Source organism: Heterocephalus glaber, unplaced genomic scaffold, assembly GCF_053883595.1.
Source record: "Heterocephalus glaber isolate CG9 unplaced genomic scaffold, H.glaber_assembly_v1.0 deba00001452, whole genome shotgun sequence".
NCBI lineage: Eukaryota > Metazoa > Chordata > Mammalia > Rodentia > Bathyergidae > Heterocephalus > Heterocephalus glaber.
The window spans coordinates 4,694,122-4,710,739 of NW_028258302.1; the positions used below are offsets into that span (position 1 = coordinate 4,694,122).

The 16,618-nt window shown below is 39.2% G+C and overlaps 1 protein-coding gene across 33 annotated transcripts in view; it reads right to left on the reverse strand.

Annotated features, from left to right (window-relative positions):
- Macf1 (microtubule actin crosslinking factor 1) overlaps positions 1–16,618 on the reverse strand; it is a 354,064-nt gene that overhangs the window by 124,058 nt on the left and 213,388 nt on the right. For 26 of the 33 annotated variants that reach the window (XM_087214994.1, XM_087214996.1, XM_087214991.1 and 23 more), the window contains 7 exons: positions 10,546–15,957; positions 9,752–9,901; positions 7,785–8,000; positions 7,548–7,697; positions 5,779–6,006; positions 3,303–3,452; positions 1,187–1,420 (listed from right to left, as the gene is read on the reverse strand). In XM_087214994.1, the coding sequence (XP_087071120.1) occupies positions 1,187–1,420; positions 3,303–3,452; positions 5,779–6,006; positions 7,548–7,697; positions 7,785–8,000; positions 9,752–9,901; positions 10,546–15,957 (6,540 nt within the window). The remainder of the gene's footprint in view (positions 1–1,186; positions 1,421–3,302; positions 3,453–5,778; positions 6,007–7,547; positions 7,698–7,784; positions 8,001–9,751; positions 9,902–10,545; positions 15,958–16,618) is intronic. The other 7 variants (XM_087215006.1, XM_087215007.1, XM_087215005.1 and 4 more) reach the window with 2 other exon arrangements.

Genomic DNA, 16,618 nt, shown 5'->3' on the forward strand with positions numbered 1-16,618 from the left:
GTCTAGTGAGAAGACCTTAGTTAGCTATTAAACCACCTATTAAGTAAAGGTGGTGAGATTCTTGCTAACGAAAAAGAGCTGTTCTAATTCTGGGTATAAACTGTGTTTACACATACAAAAACTTATACCTTCTAAAACACATTGAAAATAATTATTTAAAATAATGTCTAGTTTTCATCTACATCTCACTGCTTCAAGAAAAAAAGGAGGAGTACTAAATCCTAGGATTTAAAAAGACTATTAAAAGATTGATTAGTCTTGCCACCCCACCAAGATTTCACAGAATCCTTTCTAGATATGTGAAAGTGATACACTGGTTTGACAGAATAAGAAATAGCATAGTCACATTCAGTTAACTGGTTATTCCCTAAAAGAAAAGCAGACTTCTTTCATCCTTATCTCAGTCAAACAGAACTTGTAGTTCTTAAACTTGCCTCTTGAATTCTATTTACTGGCTCTTCAACATTTTAATTAAGTGGGTCATGCCAAGTTGCACATTCATATATTTCAAAATTCCTCTACAGGAAGCTTATTTTTCTTTCCCATGCTCTTTGTCTCCCTCAGTGTCACAGCCTAAGGCTGAATGAAGGATGCAATGTAATCTGCTGGTGCTGATGCAGGGGCAGAGGACCACTAAGACTTTATTATTCTCTTTGATTTCTCCTGGTGCCACAATTCATATCATAACTATAGACACAACTGGACATAACATGTGGCCCACTAAAACTTCACAGATAGGGGCCAGGGATTTAGCTCAGGGGTTTCACCACCTGCTGTGCAAGAGCAAGGACCTGAGTTTGATCCGTGGTACAAAAAAAAAAACTTCACAGATATCTTTCCTAGCATCTTAGATCACCAATGTAGATTCATGTTACAAATATAATATTTGATTTTTCGTCTCTTAGGGTAATACCTTACTTAAGTTCTTTCAATAGCCAGAGTATTGAGTATACAAATAGCAAGGTTGTTTTGTTTGTTTGCTTTTTTTTGACTAATACGTACTTCTTGCTAACCTGAAGTCCTTCTGGATGTATCTTGTAAAAAGAAAGGCTGACTCAAGGATCTGGTCCTCAAGCAGCCCTTTTTTGTGACTATGCTCACTACAAGGCACTTTCCCCTCACCTTTTATGCACATACAGAAGTTTTATTTTGGCAAAACATCAAGTGTTATAGCATGGTGGTTTACCTTTTCAGTCTCCTGCTGTAAGGCTGAGCTCACTGCTTCCTCCAACTCCTTCTGGGCCACCCGTGTCTGTTCCTGGAGAGCCTCACATTGCTCCTTAGCTTGATGAAGTTTTTCCTGAAGAGCTGTCAACTCCTGGGGGCTCAGTTTCGTCTGGTTCTCTTCCAGAAACACTTCAATGTCTTTGACAACAGTGGTAAATGAAGTGGCATGATTCTGAATGTCTTCCTGTAAATCCTTAACACATGAAAAGAGGGATAGGCAGAGTCTTCAACTTTAGTGTAAGGATAAAGTTGCTAGGAGGACATATTTGCACATAGTTCCCAACTAAAATTTATTTAAGGTTTACACCTAAACCAATGCAAGACATTTTAAAACAATTAATTTTCTAGGCAAATATTAAGTACAGACAAAAAAAGAGATTGTCCATAAATGTGTTTGATAGCAGAGCTGTTCATTTTGCAGTGAGTTCACCACAAAGAGATCATTTATTCTTTTTTTTTTTTGAGAAAGGGTTTTGGTATGTATGTAGTTCAGGCTGGCTTTGAACTCACTATGTGGCCCAGGCTGGCCTCAAACTCATGGCAATCCTCCCACCTCAGCCTCCCAAGTGCTGGGATTAAAAAAGCATGTGCCACCATGCCTGGTGAGATCATTCATTCTATGAAGAAGAGTTGACAGCATGATTCTAGCAGAGCCAAGGACGTTTTGTTTTTTTGTTTTTGTTTTTATAGTAGTCTCCCTCTTGGAGAGAGCTTCACTTCACTCTCCCAAGGTTTCAGTAAATCATGGTCGACTATGGTCCAAAAATATTAAACAGAAAATTCCAGAAATAATTCATTAAGTTTTAAATTGTATGCCATTCTGAGCAGTGGGATGATTCTCACTCCATCCTGCTCTGTCCAGCCCAGAACATGAATCATCCCTTTAACCAGGGCAACCACACTGTATATGCTATCCACCAGTTAGTCACTTGGTAGCTGCTTCATTAGCTGCCTGATAACAGTGATTATATTCTAGAAACCCTTACTTTACATAATAATAGCCCCAAAGTACCAGAGTAGTGATGTTCTTCTTTTTTTTTTTTTTGGTACCGGGGATCGAACTTGGGACCTTGTGCTTGCAAGGCAGGCACCAGAACCACTGAGCTAAATCCCCGGCCCTATGTTCTTCTTTATTACAGTATACTGTAATAATTGTTCTACTTTAGTGTTAATTTTGGGTGTTAATATCTTACTGCGCCTCATTTATAAATTACAGTTTATTGTAGCTATATATATATAGGAAAAACATCATATAGGTTCACTACTATCTGTGGGTTCAGGCATGCTCTGGAAGTACTGGAACACACCTCCAGCAGGTAAGGGGGCACTACTGTACTCTCTTGGTTATCACCCCTTCTCCTTAATGTGGCTACAATGTCCTACATGATATGGGGCCCCGCCTATTTCTCCCACTTCATTGTGCACTAAGCTTCTTCTTGTTCTTTGCAGCCCAGCTGAAATAGCTTTCTTTCCCTTTTTATTTTTTGGCAGGGGGAGAGAGGGGCAGTACTGGGGACTGAACTCAGGGCCTTTGCACTGAGTGACATCCTCAGATCTCTTTTGAGACAGGGTCTTGCTAAGTTGCTAAATTGTCTAGGTTGGACTCGAATTTGTGATCCCCCTGTCTCAGCCTCCCACAGTACTGAGATTATAGGCATTTGCCACCATGCCCTGCTTTCTTTCTGTTCTTGAATATGCTGTGCTCAATGCCATTCCCACCTCAAGACCAATCATAAGCATCTGGTTGGTACATTTTCTTCTTTCCACTCCTTCATGCACTAACCCCTACATAGCTTTCACTTCTCAGTTAAAGTGACACTTCTTCAAGCTAATCTCTTCTCATATGCTAGACTAGACTGGGTGCCTCTGGTATGTATTCTCGTGAAGCTTTCTAGATACCACAGTTATTAGGTGTTCATTTTTTTGTGAGAATATACGTAACTATCTATCTCCCTCACCAGACAGTGAGCTTCATTAAGGTAGAAATGATGTCTGTTTACCACTGCTGCTGGCATAATGCAAGCTTTTGTAAGTATCTGTCTTCTGAAGGAATGAAAAGAGTAACTCACACTAACCTTCAAGTCACTTTGGTTCTTCTGCAAAGCAGAAAGATCTTGTTGGGAGGCTCTGCCCTGATGGCTCACCAGCGCTCTTTCTGCTTGTCCTACCCAGCTGCATAAATCCTCCAGTTTCTGATGACAAGTATTTTGTTGTTTCTGTAGAGTCTATTTGAAATGCAAAAGAGTCAAGAGACAATTAAAAATTCTTAATTTACATATATGTAACTCCCTGAAATGTAAAACAAGAAGATTTTATCTTAAGGATGGAAAAGATGGTGCAAGACCAGAACAGGAAAAGGCACAGAAATCATATTCAGGAAGCTCCCCTTATGTGAACAGTCTGTTGATCTAGGCCTCTGGATGGGATGATAAGCAGGGGCAGTTAAGAATACTCTTTTTTTTTCTTTTGGTACCAGGGATCAAGCTCAGGACCTTGCGCTTGTGAGGCAGGGGCTGGAACCACTGAGCTAAATCCCCGGCCCCAAGAATACTCTTTATTTAAGTTTGGGTCTGGGAGCTCCTTTGCCAGACTGCTACCATTATCTTTGAAAGTGGGAAATACTGAAAACCATGATTATGGTGATAATTGTGGTAAATTAGTGGTTTTCATTAATTCCTTCTCTAGAACCAGATGATTCGTTATATGTTAAGTCAAAACATGGAAAACTAGAAAAATTGGAGGAGAAAGAAGACCTGAATAATTCATAAGCTAACTGAGCTTAATAATTAAACTGACATTATAAATCAAATTCCTCAAAACTACAAGGACCCCAAAAATAGAATGATTATAGGCCAGGCATAAGGAGCTTGATTTGGCTATTTTGAGAAGGAAACTGCCCAAGAATAGCCACTGGCTCAGTCCTTGAGGTGTCTACACTGATATCACAGAAAAAGGCAGGCCCCAGGAGAGAGATGGAATATATTTCTGTGCCTGAACCTTTCCCCAGATCCCATCTCAGCTGCATGACACTGAAGCACCTAATTGAGTAATTGAGCATGATGTGTTCTCCTGACATCCTTCTAAAACCATTTTCCACCAGTTTCTGCCTTCTGATGGTGTTTTAGTCACCTGCACTTACAAACAGGTGCCAGATTTGGCCCTCTCTCTCCCTCTTTAGGATAAATAGAAGTTCTCTGGAAGAGAACTCCTAAGAGCTCTTCAGCTGTAAAACAGGATCTTCATGGGTTAGGATGGGTGCAGACTGAATCTGAAAAAAGCAAAGCAAACAAGTTAACACACAAACATACACATGCATTCAGGGCAAATATAGAGAGAAGCAGAGCATTTCTGACAATAACAAGGTTAATGAACATTGTGGAATTAATTTTGTGCTCAAGGAGAATGTTCACATGCAGTACTATCACTTGCTGCAGCTCAGAGGCCTACTCTGGATCTGGGCTGGGTCTTCAGTTAACTGAGACCAATCTACTTCATTAAGTATCCACAGGCTGCACCATGCTATAAAAATTACTAGACTAGGGCACTGTGCATGTTCAGATTTGGAAAGTAATTGTAAGCATTTCATTAGGATTTTATTTGAATTTCAATTAGTTTAAACATCTGTCCAGTAGTAGGGGACATGTGGTACTGACTAAATTTCCTTCAAGTCTGACTCAAAAGTTCAATTATATTTTGCACATTATTTAAGAAAGGAGTCCCTGAGACAGATTTCTTGGTGATAATGACAATTCTAACATTATTTTGCTGTATACCAACTTACTGTTCAAACAACAGAAGAAGCAGAAACATCATTCAAGGTATTCTAAGGTCATGATGTTACTATTAATGCACTTATGCTGAGTTTGAGTTTGTTGTGATGGAAGATTGTAGAATGATTATTAAGAGTTTTTTTAAAAAACTGTACAGCCCTGCTTCCATACACCATTTTCCATAACTGAATAAGTACCAGGAACTACAATGTGAAGAAAGGTTCTAGAAAATAATAATTTAACAATTGTTAATAATTACTATCACTCTGATAAATATTTCCTTGTTAGCTGTTTGAAGATTATCAAGACATTTTATTGCAAATCATTTGAACAGTTCCAGACCAAAACTGATTTTCAGAACTATTCTTAGCATGAGTTCAGAGTATCTTGATGTTCTTCACAGCCATTAAGAGTGAAGAAGGAGAAAGCAGTGGGAAGAAGGGGCTTGCTGTTATGATTTTCCTTTGAAAGTCAAAGACAGTGAGACAAAGTTAAGAGTACAGCCTCATGAAAACGAAAACACTTGCACATACAGTCACACATGAACACACATATATCCTCTCACACAAACACAAAATCAAAACCATGGAAAGAAAAACAGCCAGAAAAGCTTCTTTCTGGGTCAGAGCCATAGTGGCCTGAATGACATGAAATTTCAAAACTGGTAATGCCAGGCTGTAGGAATCATGATACTGTACATGGAAGCTGACCAGAAAACCCCCAAACAGGAGACATCCCAAAGACAAAATAAGCTCAGCTGCTGGTTCAGTCTGACATTAACCTGGGCTTCCTGCTGCATTTGTTGAAGGCAGCCCTGCAAGGCATCCGTCTGAGCTGCAGTCCGGTCCACAAGATCCTGGAAGGACCTCTGCAATTCATTCAGAAGCCTCAGCATTTGTCGATTCTGCTGAGGGGACAAATCCTGTGCATGCTCAGAGATAAAGAACTGAATATCAAAAGCAAGAGCATCCAACTGAGATTTCCTTTCAGCCATGGGTTGTTTCAAATCCTAAGGTCAGTAGGAAAAGGAAAAAAAGAAAAAGAAAACTTATATTTCTTTTTCCATGAGAAAAACTGTTGATTCTAATCAAAGAACCAAGAAAATGAGAGGATAACTTCCTCTACTTTTATAACTGGCACTGATGATCCTAGGGTCAAAATAGCATTGGAAGTTTCTATCAGTTCTCCAAATTCCTCATAAATATAATTAAGTTTCCTTTACTAGACCTTGATTTCCAAATGCAGTAAGTTTTCAATTATTTATGCTAACAGAATTGTACTATTGCTAATCTTCTTAAGATTCCTTTTAAAAAGTTTTGGAAAGTATAGCATGGATTTTTGGTCTGAGTGTATCTCATCTATTGTACTTTCTTAGATCTAAATATCTACTTGTATTTGTGCAGCAGTGAATTACTGGGAGGCTAGTACTAAGAAAATATACAACTTGATAATACTTGAAATACACAAATCTGATTTTTAGAGTAAACAATTGCTATTTATACATTCTTAAACTATGAGGAATTATAGTCAGATTTTCTTATAAAATAGTTACTGTTCTCTTAAAGTAGCACAAACTGTCCAAACAATAGTCACGTTTTTAGACAATGAAAATCATGTAATTTCTCACAAACATTTAGTGATCGTCAACTATGTTATAAAATAAAATATTCTGTAATACAGTTATTATTATGCAATAAAAACAGGGTATCTGTGAGCACACAGGCTTATGAAATTTCCACAAAGAAAACAAGATTAGACTGTCATTCTCTTCTAGAAGAAAATGCATAGAAGTTACAGTTGGGAGAGGGCACCAATGCATGCTTTTCTTAATATCAGGAAAAGAGAAAGGACAGATGAGGAGGAGGGGATACCTCTAATTCCTCCTGACTTTCTAAAGAGTTTAAGAGTGGGACCTGTCTCTACAGCACAAGGCTGATAAACTAGTGAATATTATCTGATGCAATGTTAAGTATAGCTACAAAAATAACATTGTTACAGAAAAACTCCCTAGATTCACTGTATAACTTTCTTCTCATCGACTAATAGGAAGAATCAATTAACTTGGAGCTTAAGAAGAAAAACATTTCTCTACATCAGAGGGTCAGCAAATTATGGTCTCCTGGCTAAATCTGGCCTACAAAGCTCAAAATATATATTATGTGGCCTTTAAACAAAAGTTTGGCAATTTATGCTATAGGTCACTGAACAGAAATTCTCCTGAAATTGGTACATGCATGTGTGTGTGCACATGCGTGTGTAGGATCAGATTTTGGGCAAAAAGGGACAGATCCTAGTTAATCAGTTACAAAGAGAAGATGAAGTTGATAATAATAGGCCATTCCATAGACTCTCTCAGAGAGTAGCTGAATGGAGAAATAATCATAATGATTAATCATAAGCTCCAGGGAGATGACAATTTTAAAAACTACATACAGCTGAAATAGAAAATCAGACTAAGACAGTGTAGATACTAGTTTCCTAGAACAAAAATAAAATTGATATAACTCAAAGGACAAATAAAACATGGCTGGGAATGGGTAGAGAGTTTACTTTATACTGTTGGAGAGAATGAGTCAGGCTGTCGACATCTGTTTCATTGTCACATTCTTTGTTGTTCAGAATAAGACTGCTATTGCCAACCCAGGCTCTCAGATCTTGAAGTTTGCCTTCTAGCTGTGTGTGCTGATTTAACACTGTAGTCTAAGAAATAAACAGCAAGTCAGGTTAGAAAACTCTTCAGGCCAGCCCAGGCTTTAAGAGCCTTTATGAATAAAAACAAGACACTACCTTTTTTACTTCCACAGCGTTCTGGAGATGGAGCAGTCTGGTGCTCCAAGTGTTGCTCACAGAGCTGAGAGACTTCTGAAGATTTTTGGCATCTTTCTCTAGAGCTTTCAACAGCTGAGTAGGGACTTCTTGAGGTTGGCTGACAATAATCGCGTTCACAGAGTCCAATTCCTGACTCACCGAGGTGGACAGGTCCTGTAGTTCCCTGTCTAATACCTGAGGGGACAAATGAGAGTTACCTTCAAAATCAAGACCAGCAATCTTGCCATATGGGAATCAGCTGTGAATACACTTCTCTTGCCTCATGTCTATAAAGAGATTTAGGGCTTAGAAAATGTTTTTATGTACATTCATCAGTTTCCTTGGTTCTCACAATCACTAATTCATGAGGTCAGCAGGACAGACATTATTATGGGTTTACAAAAAAAGATACCTCAGTACTTAATTTTTTTTTTTTTTTTTTTTTGCCTGAGCTGGAGCCAGGACTTAGGTCTTCCAACTTTGTGCAGTGTGTATCCTCCAGTACAATTCTCTGCCTCTCTGACACTGGTATTATTCCTTTCCCCTGGAGGTGCTATGCACAGGGTGATTTTATTTCTGAAACGGAAAATCAGATTTTTCCAAGAAAGGTAGGTACTGATATTGGACGAAAATAAAACTGATGTAACTTAAGCCAGGCATGCTGTTGGATGCTTGTTAATCCTAGCAACCCGGAAGATAAGGGAGCAGATCACTGGGACTTTGAAGCCAGCCTGGGATACACAGTGAGTTCAAGGTCAGCCTGAATTACATAGTGAGAGCCTGTCTCAAAAAACCAAACCAAAACAAACAAAATTGATACAACTCAAAGGACAAATAAAATGTGCTTTGGAACAGGTAAAATGTTTACTCATACTGATGGAGAGAGTGTTCTCAGATCTCTGTTCTCTGCTGGTGTTTCTGAATAAGTTTTTCTTTCTGAAGAGTTTCTAATTTGTTAAAGATACTTTTTCTTTCCTTTGTTTCAGCCTATCTTTTGTATTAGAAACTTTCTAGATGCTCATGTTTAAAATAATGCCCTAAAAAGCTGATGACACACTACATGCAGACTGCAGTTTTCACTGAGGATAATGCTGGCGGGCCATGCATTTGGGAAATTGCTCTATCAGTACTACTAGGTCTTTCCCTGTGGCCTGGTCAAATCATGGGGGATCCTACTAATTTGAGCATGGAATCCTTACTTTCAATTATGGCTATGTGCCTAGTCCAGACACACTCTGGATGATCTTCCTCAGAGGATGAACCTCTAGTTTTCTGTTGGAGCAGGGCATATACAATTGCCTATGTGAAATAAACTGGAAATCTGAGGGTCGAACTGCTTCATAAGCAGACTTTCAACCAATTACAATCATGCTTACCTGTTCATGATCATCTCTGCTTTCTGGGGCTACCAGAAAGCAAGGTTTTGGGGAATTCTGCAGTGAAAATTAGGTTGTTTCTTAGCTTCCTTCACTGCAAGTTTAAGACTGGGCTATCTCCAGTTTGCTTCCTAATTTCTAAAATTTTACTGCTGTTTTCTCCCCTTTTTGTGAGTTTGTGCATCTTAAGAGTATATATTTTTCTGATGTCTTACTGGAGTTCTGGAAAGTAACAGATTAATTTATATATCTAATCTACTTATTTATCCCCTGAATATTTCTTGCTTAAATTACTGCAAGTTTCCTAATCAATCAATCTGCCTTTGACCTTCATCATTCAATCCAAGATCACACAGATAACAAACGTCTGTCCAAAGTTTATTCAAATTTGTCCATTACACATCCTGTCTAGTCTGACCAAAGCTAGCCCCACAATATCTAATAAGAGTCTGAGTCTATTTACCCTGGAATGGAGAATTAGGCAGGTTCTTTAAAGCCTTGGAATCCTCAAGGAAGATGGGGGCAGCTAATTTGAAGCCAACAGGCCTGGTGGAAGTCTCTGGAACTTACCTTTGCCTGACACACCAGGTCCTGTAATTCTGCCAGATTAAGTCCCAAAGGTTGAATCTGTTTGGTCCTCATTTCAATGTCCCGTAACAGAGACAGATAGGATACCAGCTTCTCATCATGTTCTAAACAGAGTCGCCGGTTAAACACATTCTGTGGAGCCAAAAAGAAAATGTATTCAGTTGCCTCATTCTCCTTTAAGTAGGCTTTTAAAGTGGGTAGTTTCTTATTAAACAAACAGAAAATAGTAATTTTTACTACACATAAGATGGAGTGAAATGAAATGTTCTGTCCAAGTCAATCCAAATCAATAGACAAGTGATTTTATTAATTTCCTCAGAGAGTGGAAGCTTGTAACTATCAACTGACAAGCATCATTTTAGTAACATTTCCAAAAGCTATTCCAATTTTCAACTAGCATCCTCCCAGTATTTCAAATTAGCACCCATGTTAGTTTCTAATTTAAAACTCCTGGCTGAGGATGTGGCTCAATCGTACAGCACTTGCCTAGCAAGGCCTGGGTTCAATAATGAGCACCACAGAAAACATGCAAACAAACAAAAAAACCTACAAATTTCAAAAATACATTCACAATCAATGAATACCTAGTTTTCTAACGATTACATTATAAACAGACCATGATAAACAAAGTTATGTTAAAGAATTATCTAGTGCTCTACATTGAATATATTCATATAATTACACATATGCCAACTTAGTATATGGTTAAAGAGTTGTAGGATTAAAATGGTCATATTTTTTAAAAAACACAAACATACTCCTGCTGGGAGACTTACTTGAGTTGCTCTCAAGGGTTCTGGGTTTACACCTCCACTCCTCTTTCCCTTTCCTTCGGGTGCAGCTATGAAAAGAGTTTGTTCATTGAGCTTTTCCTGTGGTGTCTTCCCATCCAGTGTCACTGTAGAGCATGATGTCAGGGGACCTGCCATTTCTTCACTGATCTCCGGAACAGTAAGAGTAATGATGGCATCCTGATGCCCAGTACTCTCTTTCTGTGACACACCTTTGAGTAGTTTCTCTGGAAGAAGGGACACCAAGACTCTGGGACTTTTCTGTGTCACTCTGCCTTCAAGGGACCCTGTTTCTGGACCTGTAACTACAGGGTTTCCCACTTCTAGAAATTTCTCTTCATTTGTTTCCTGAGTTGTTACTATTTTAGATTTGAGAATTTCACAAAGTTCAGGATTGTCTTTGCTGTCCTGATAATGAAGGTCTTTCCTGTCTGAGGATTCTAGACAACTGTCTTCTTTTGGATCTACTCTAGCAACTGTAATTTTTTCTAATTTAAGAGCACTTGTCGGATCAAAAGGTACTTCTTGGTCTGACTTTTCTTTACATTCTTTAGATGGGAAAATCAGGTCTTTGGCTTCCTTGGTCTCAGAAGTAACACAGGAACCTCGGTAAAAGCTGATCTCTTGTCTGGTAGTTTCTTGGACAATCTTGTGTGCTTTGGAAATTCGTGATGTATCTGTAATTTGAGGTTTTCCAGCTAATTGTTGGTGGTGCAATTCTTCAGGTCTTGGGGTCACAGAAGAGAATGACTCACTTTGGGCCCTACCAGCAATTTTTTGAGATAAATTTTCTTTTGTTTTAAAAGTCAAAGAGAGGCTTACATTTTTTACTTTCTCTTCACTGACTTGTGTGGAGGTAAAGAATGTTAAAGCATCTTGATTTCCTACAGAAATTCCTTTAGGTGTCATTGGGAAAGAAGAGTCTTCAATTTTACAAATAACAGACAACTCCATATCTCTATCAGCTTCTTTCCCTTTTTCCTCTTTGAGCATTTCCACAGATCGACTCTTGATATTGGAGTCATGCTCATCTCTACCTGAAGTTTTCTGAGTCAACTTTTTTTCAGAAAAAACTGCTGGTTTGCACGTGTTGACACTTTTCTCTACAATCACTTCCCTCTTCTCTCTCTTACTTTTCTCCCTAGTATTCACTGGTTGGTCACTCAAAAATCTGCCTGGTGGTTTCCAATTAGACTCTTGTACTTCTGAAATCATTTCTTCTTGATTTTCTGTTACTTCTTCAGCATCCAGACCTGAGGTACACTGTTTCATATGAGTGATTATTTCTATTTGTGTCATTACTTTTTCCTGCTCTACATTTGTATTTTTTTCCATGTTATTTCTATCCACTTTGAGTTTAAAATCAGAAACTTCTGAATAAGGATGTGGCATTGAAAGTTGACTTGAGGATTTCCTATTAAGGTTACTAGGAATTATGATGCTCACAGATCCTGCAGTAGCTGGAGAAACTCTCCCTTTTTTATGATCCTTGCCCTCCAATTCAGAAATCTCTCTGCTCTTTTTTGCCTGCTCCCCACTGGAAATTTTTCCTTTAAACTTTTCTTGTGCAAAAAATCTCTCACTTTCTCTTTTATCACAACTCATCTCAGCAGTCTTGTTACAAGCAATTAACTTCTCCTTTCTTAGAAATTCATCCTTTAATTCACATACTTCAATTCCATCTTGTTTTTCGATAACAGCTATGTGATCACCAGACTTCACAGTATCTGTTTGGATCACAGTTGCTAGTTCAGGGCTGATAAATCCTTTCTCAACAGCTTCCTTTAAAGTCACTCTCTTATCATTATATATGTCAACAATTCCTCCATTTAACACTTGATGAGATGCAATAATTCTGGCCATGTTCTCATCCACCAATTTGTGTTCCAAAGCTGATGCCAATGTCAGTTTTTTTCCTGTAGCTGTATCTATGATTCCACCAGTATTTGCCTGAGCTTCCAAAACCTTCAATGTAGATACAAAGTCTACCTTTCCAAGCTGAATTGCTTCAGACAATGGAAGTACTTTGTCACTCACCCCATCTTTAATGTCTGAGAAGGGAATTACTTCCAGATATCTCTGTCCAGATTCAATATCAATCTTGCATTTCTTGACCAATTCTGAGTATGGAACAATTCTGTAATTCTCAGGATCTACAACCCCATGCATCATTCCTGAAGGCAATATTGCTTTATTAGTTATCAGTCTTTCTTTGTTAGCTTCTGCCAAGGTCAATCTCTGGCCAGAAATGAGATCCACAAAATTTTCACTAAAGCTCTGAATGTCTTGTATTTCTTTTTCAAAGTTTGGGGCAACAAGATCTAATTTTATGGCTTCGGAGAGAGGAAGTGTTTCCTTTATTTCAGGATGAAAAAATTGATGGAGGTTTACTTTCTCAATTTTTTTGAGTTCTTTGGCTAGATCTTCGCCAATCAAGCCATGTTTACAGGCATTATCAACAGAGAGTCTCATCCCAGATGCATGGTGAATAATACCTCCATCTACCACCTGCTTAGTCAACAAATGAATGACCTCTGCTTTCTCCAAAAGACCTCTGTCAATGGACTGTACAACTGTTAAAGGGGCTTTGCTGTCAGGGTCCACAACTCCTATTGTTTCCATTTGTAGACTGATTAATCTCTCCCTAACTGGTTTTTCAGTGTCTTTGCCTTTGGAAGCCTTCTCCAGAGTTATAAGCTCTGTCTGATCAGTAAAGTCTACCAGGCCAAGATTTGAGGCCAAAGTTACTGAAACTCTTTTGCCTCGTTTCAGGTCAACAATTCCACCAGTCACCACCTGCCCCTCTAAAATTCGGCTGGCTGTTTCCTTGTCAAGAAGTCCAATTCCAACTGCATCTTTTACAGAGCACAGCGTATGGGTCCGGGGGTCTAAGACACCACTTATAGCTTTGTCTGTCATGAGAACTTTATGTAATAATTTCTCACCCATCAAACCTTCATCAATGACTTCTTCAGTTGTCAAAGACTCACAGGTCTGAGAGTCGAAGAAGCCCCGAAACATGTTCATTTTTTCCATAAGTTTCACAGCAATGTGGCTGGGCACAATGCCTTGGGCTACTGCTTCATTTAGTAAGAGCTTCTGACCTGTTTGTTCATGAACAATACCACCATCTAGTAGCTGTGCACATAATATATTTAAGGTAGTGTCTTCAAGCAATTCTGAAGGATGATTACACAACAGGGAAGTTTCACTGTCATTATCTTCTGTCCCTATCTTTTCTAATATCATACTACCATCTGCAATGTTTTGTCCTTCTTGGCTTTGTTTATGATCACCTCTAGGCAGCAGCTTTTTATGTGACACTTTCTCTTCATCCAAAGAATGAATATTCGTATCATTTCCTGACTTTAATTCTGATTTTAAACCTAGAGATTTCTCTACTTGAAGTTGTGATTTTTTGCTTTGGGAATTTACGAGAGGTCTTTCAATTTCACTTGGGGTATATTCAACCTTAAAAGTCTTTGCTTTTTCTTTCTGACTTGTAAGGTAAGTTTTTCTGGGAGCTTGCCATTCTTCCTCTAGTGTTTCAACAGAAAAAACCTCTTTGCTAACCAAGGGCCCTTCTTCAGGAGGTACCACCAGGAGGAGTCTTCTGGTGTCATTTTCTCTGGTAGACACTTCTGTTTGGATTTCCTTTTTAGTACCTGACAACTGCCTTTGTAACTCTGACTTGACTTTATTTATAACTTTCAAAGCATCGACATTTGCATTAACCACATTTTGTTCTCCTACCAACAGATGCTTTTCAGGATTCTCTACAGAATATCCTGTTCCTGTATCAGTCTTTTTGCCCTTTGCTTCAGTTTCAGAGCAGTCTTCCTGATTGATACCTTCTTTGTTCTGAGATGAGAACTGGAGTTCACATGGCCTCACAGTAAGCCTATCATTGAAAGTTTCTGTGATGTTCCTATTCACTGATTCTTGCAATTCCTCATGAGTGTGTAGTCTTTCATGCCCAATTCCAAACACTACTGGAAGACCTGTGTGATATTCATCTCTGGATGTTAGAGTCTCCATCAGCTCTTGGTCTAACAGAAGCAATCTCTGTCCATTCTGCACATTAATATAGCTGTGAGTCATCAGGTGAAACAACAGCTTCTCACTATGGTTTCCCGTGGCCTCAGCTTGGCCTTTCCTGCATGGTAGAGCTGCTGCTCCAGAAGTAATGCTCAAGTCGTTTCTAACTGAAGAGTCTGTCAATTGCATGTTGGGCATTACATCAGGTATACAAATTGATTTTAAGTTATTGGTGAGATCTTCGTCCAAGATACCATTTTCTATTGCCTTCTTCCAGGACCAAATCTCTGTGGTTGCTGGTAGAAACAGAGCCTTAATATGCTGTCGATTACTAAGGATATTATGTGCTAGTTCAGTAGACACAATACCTTGTTCTAGGGCATCTGTAATTGGGAGGATCTCCCCCGAATCAGGCCATAACAATCCCATGAATGACCAGAGGGATTCTAGAATCACAAGGGCAATCTTAGCAGCTACTAGATCATTGCTCACTGCTTCATCTATTGTCATGCGATGCCCAGTGACAGTGTTGATGATGCCCCCTGTCTGCAGCTGCCTTATGAGGATAGCACAGGCCATATCTTGGTCAATCAAATTATGTCTTACAGTCTCTTCCACTGTAAGTCTATGTCCTGTTCTTGGATCTACTATGCCACCAGCAAAAAGCTGAGCTTCCAACAGCCGGACAGTGACTTGCCTATCTATTAGCCCTTCCTGAACAGCACGGAAAATGTTAACCTTCCGGCCTGACTTCAAGCTCACCATTCCCCCTGCTAACTGTTTCACAGGCAGTAATCTCAATCCTGATTCCTTATGGATAATACATCTCTGCATCAGATCCAGCAAACTGATTTTCTCAGCTGTGTTGGGGTCTATCAAATTCTTGGATGATCTCAGGTGAGACTCTATCAACGAATGAAGCCAAGTGGAAATGAGGCCCTGATGAAAAGCCTCCTCCAGGTTAATACAGTCCTCACTTGGGGAGAGACTGAAACCTCCACTTGCCAGGTGAGCTTCTAAGACTTTCAGTCCAACTCTCTCACTGATTATTCTCTTTTCAATTGCTTCCACCACAGAAAGAGGGCTTTTGCTTTCAGTATGCCTGATTACTAAGAACAGAGCATCCTGTAGCTCCAGGAGCTGCTGGTACATCTGGGAATTAATGAGGTTTCTGAGTAGACCCTCCTCCAAAGAGAGCGTTTCACTGGTCTCAGGGGCTATGAGGCCAGACATGATAACCTGGGACTCCAGGAGCACAAGGCCTGTGTCTTGGTCAATGAGGCCCTTTTGCATGGCTCTGAAGATGGGAAATATCTCCACTGTGCCTAGGTCAATCACTCCAGCAACTGCTCTGCAACCCTAGAGAAAAAATGAGAAAGAAAAAAAGAATCAAGAGTCATTGGTGAAGCACAACTATTATGAGGAATCATTCAAAGAACTACAGTAAATAAAATTCTGACCACAAGAAAAATGTAACCTGGGATAAGTCCTAACACATAGGAAATATTCTGTAGCAAGCCTGGCAGTGTTAATGTTAATTTTTTTTCCTAAATCGCAAGGCTAGAAGTTCAGAGATTACTTTTGAAACATGATACATAGCATTAAGCACATCTAAATGATAAGCTCTACAAAATGGCAAGCAGTTAAAGTGAGAGGACAGCTATTTCTAAAACTAAGTCACCGCGAAGTTTCTTTCATACACATACCAGGTCTCAAAAAGTGAGAATTCAACCCCATATAACAACGTCTCAGTGTTGCAACCCGCGCAGAAGACTCTGGAAGTAGCATTTCTCTGCTGACGGTACAACAGGATGGGTCCACAGGAAGACATGAGAGAGTTAAGCACCCCAACAGCCATGAAATAGCTAGGCATCCCAGTAAACAGACCTGTGAATACTACTTAAGCAACTGGCAATTGGGATAGTCACACTCTTGGTGGCCAATGCTAGCTTCTCCTCAGGCAATGGCTGTGAGTTAAATTAGTTCCAGAACTTGGAAGTAACAAGTCAATGATGGAACA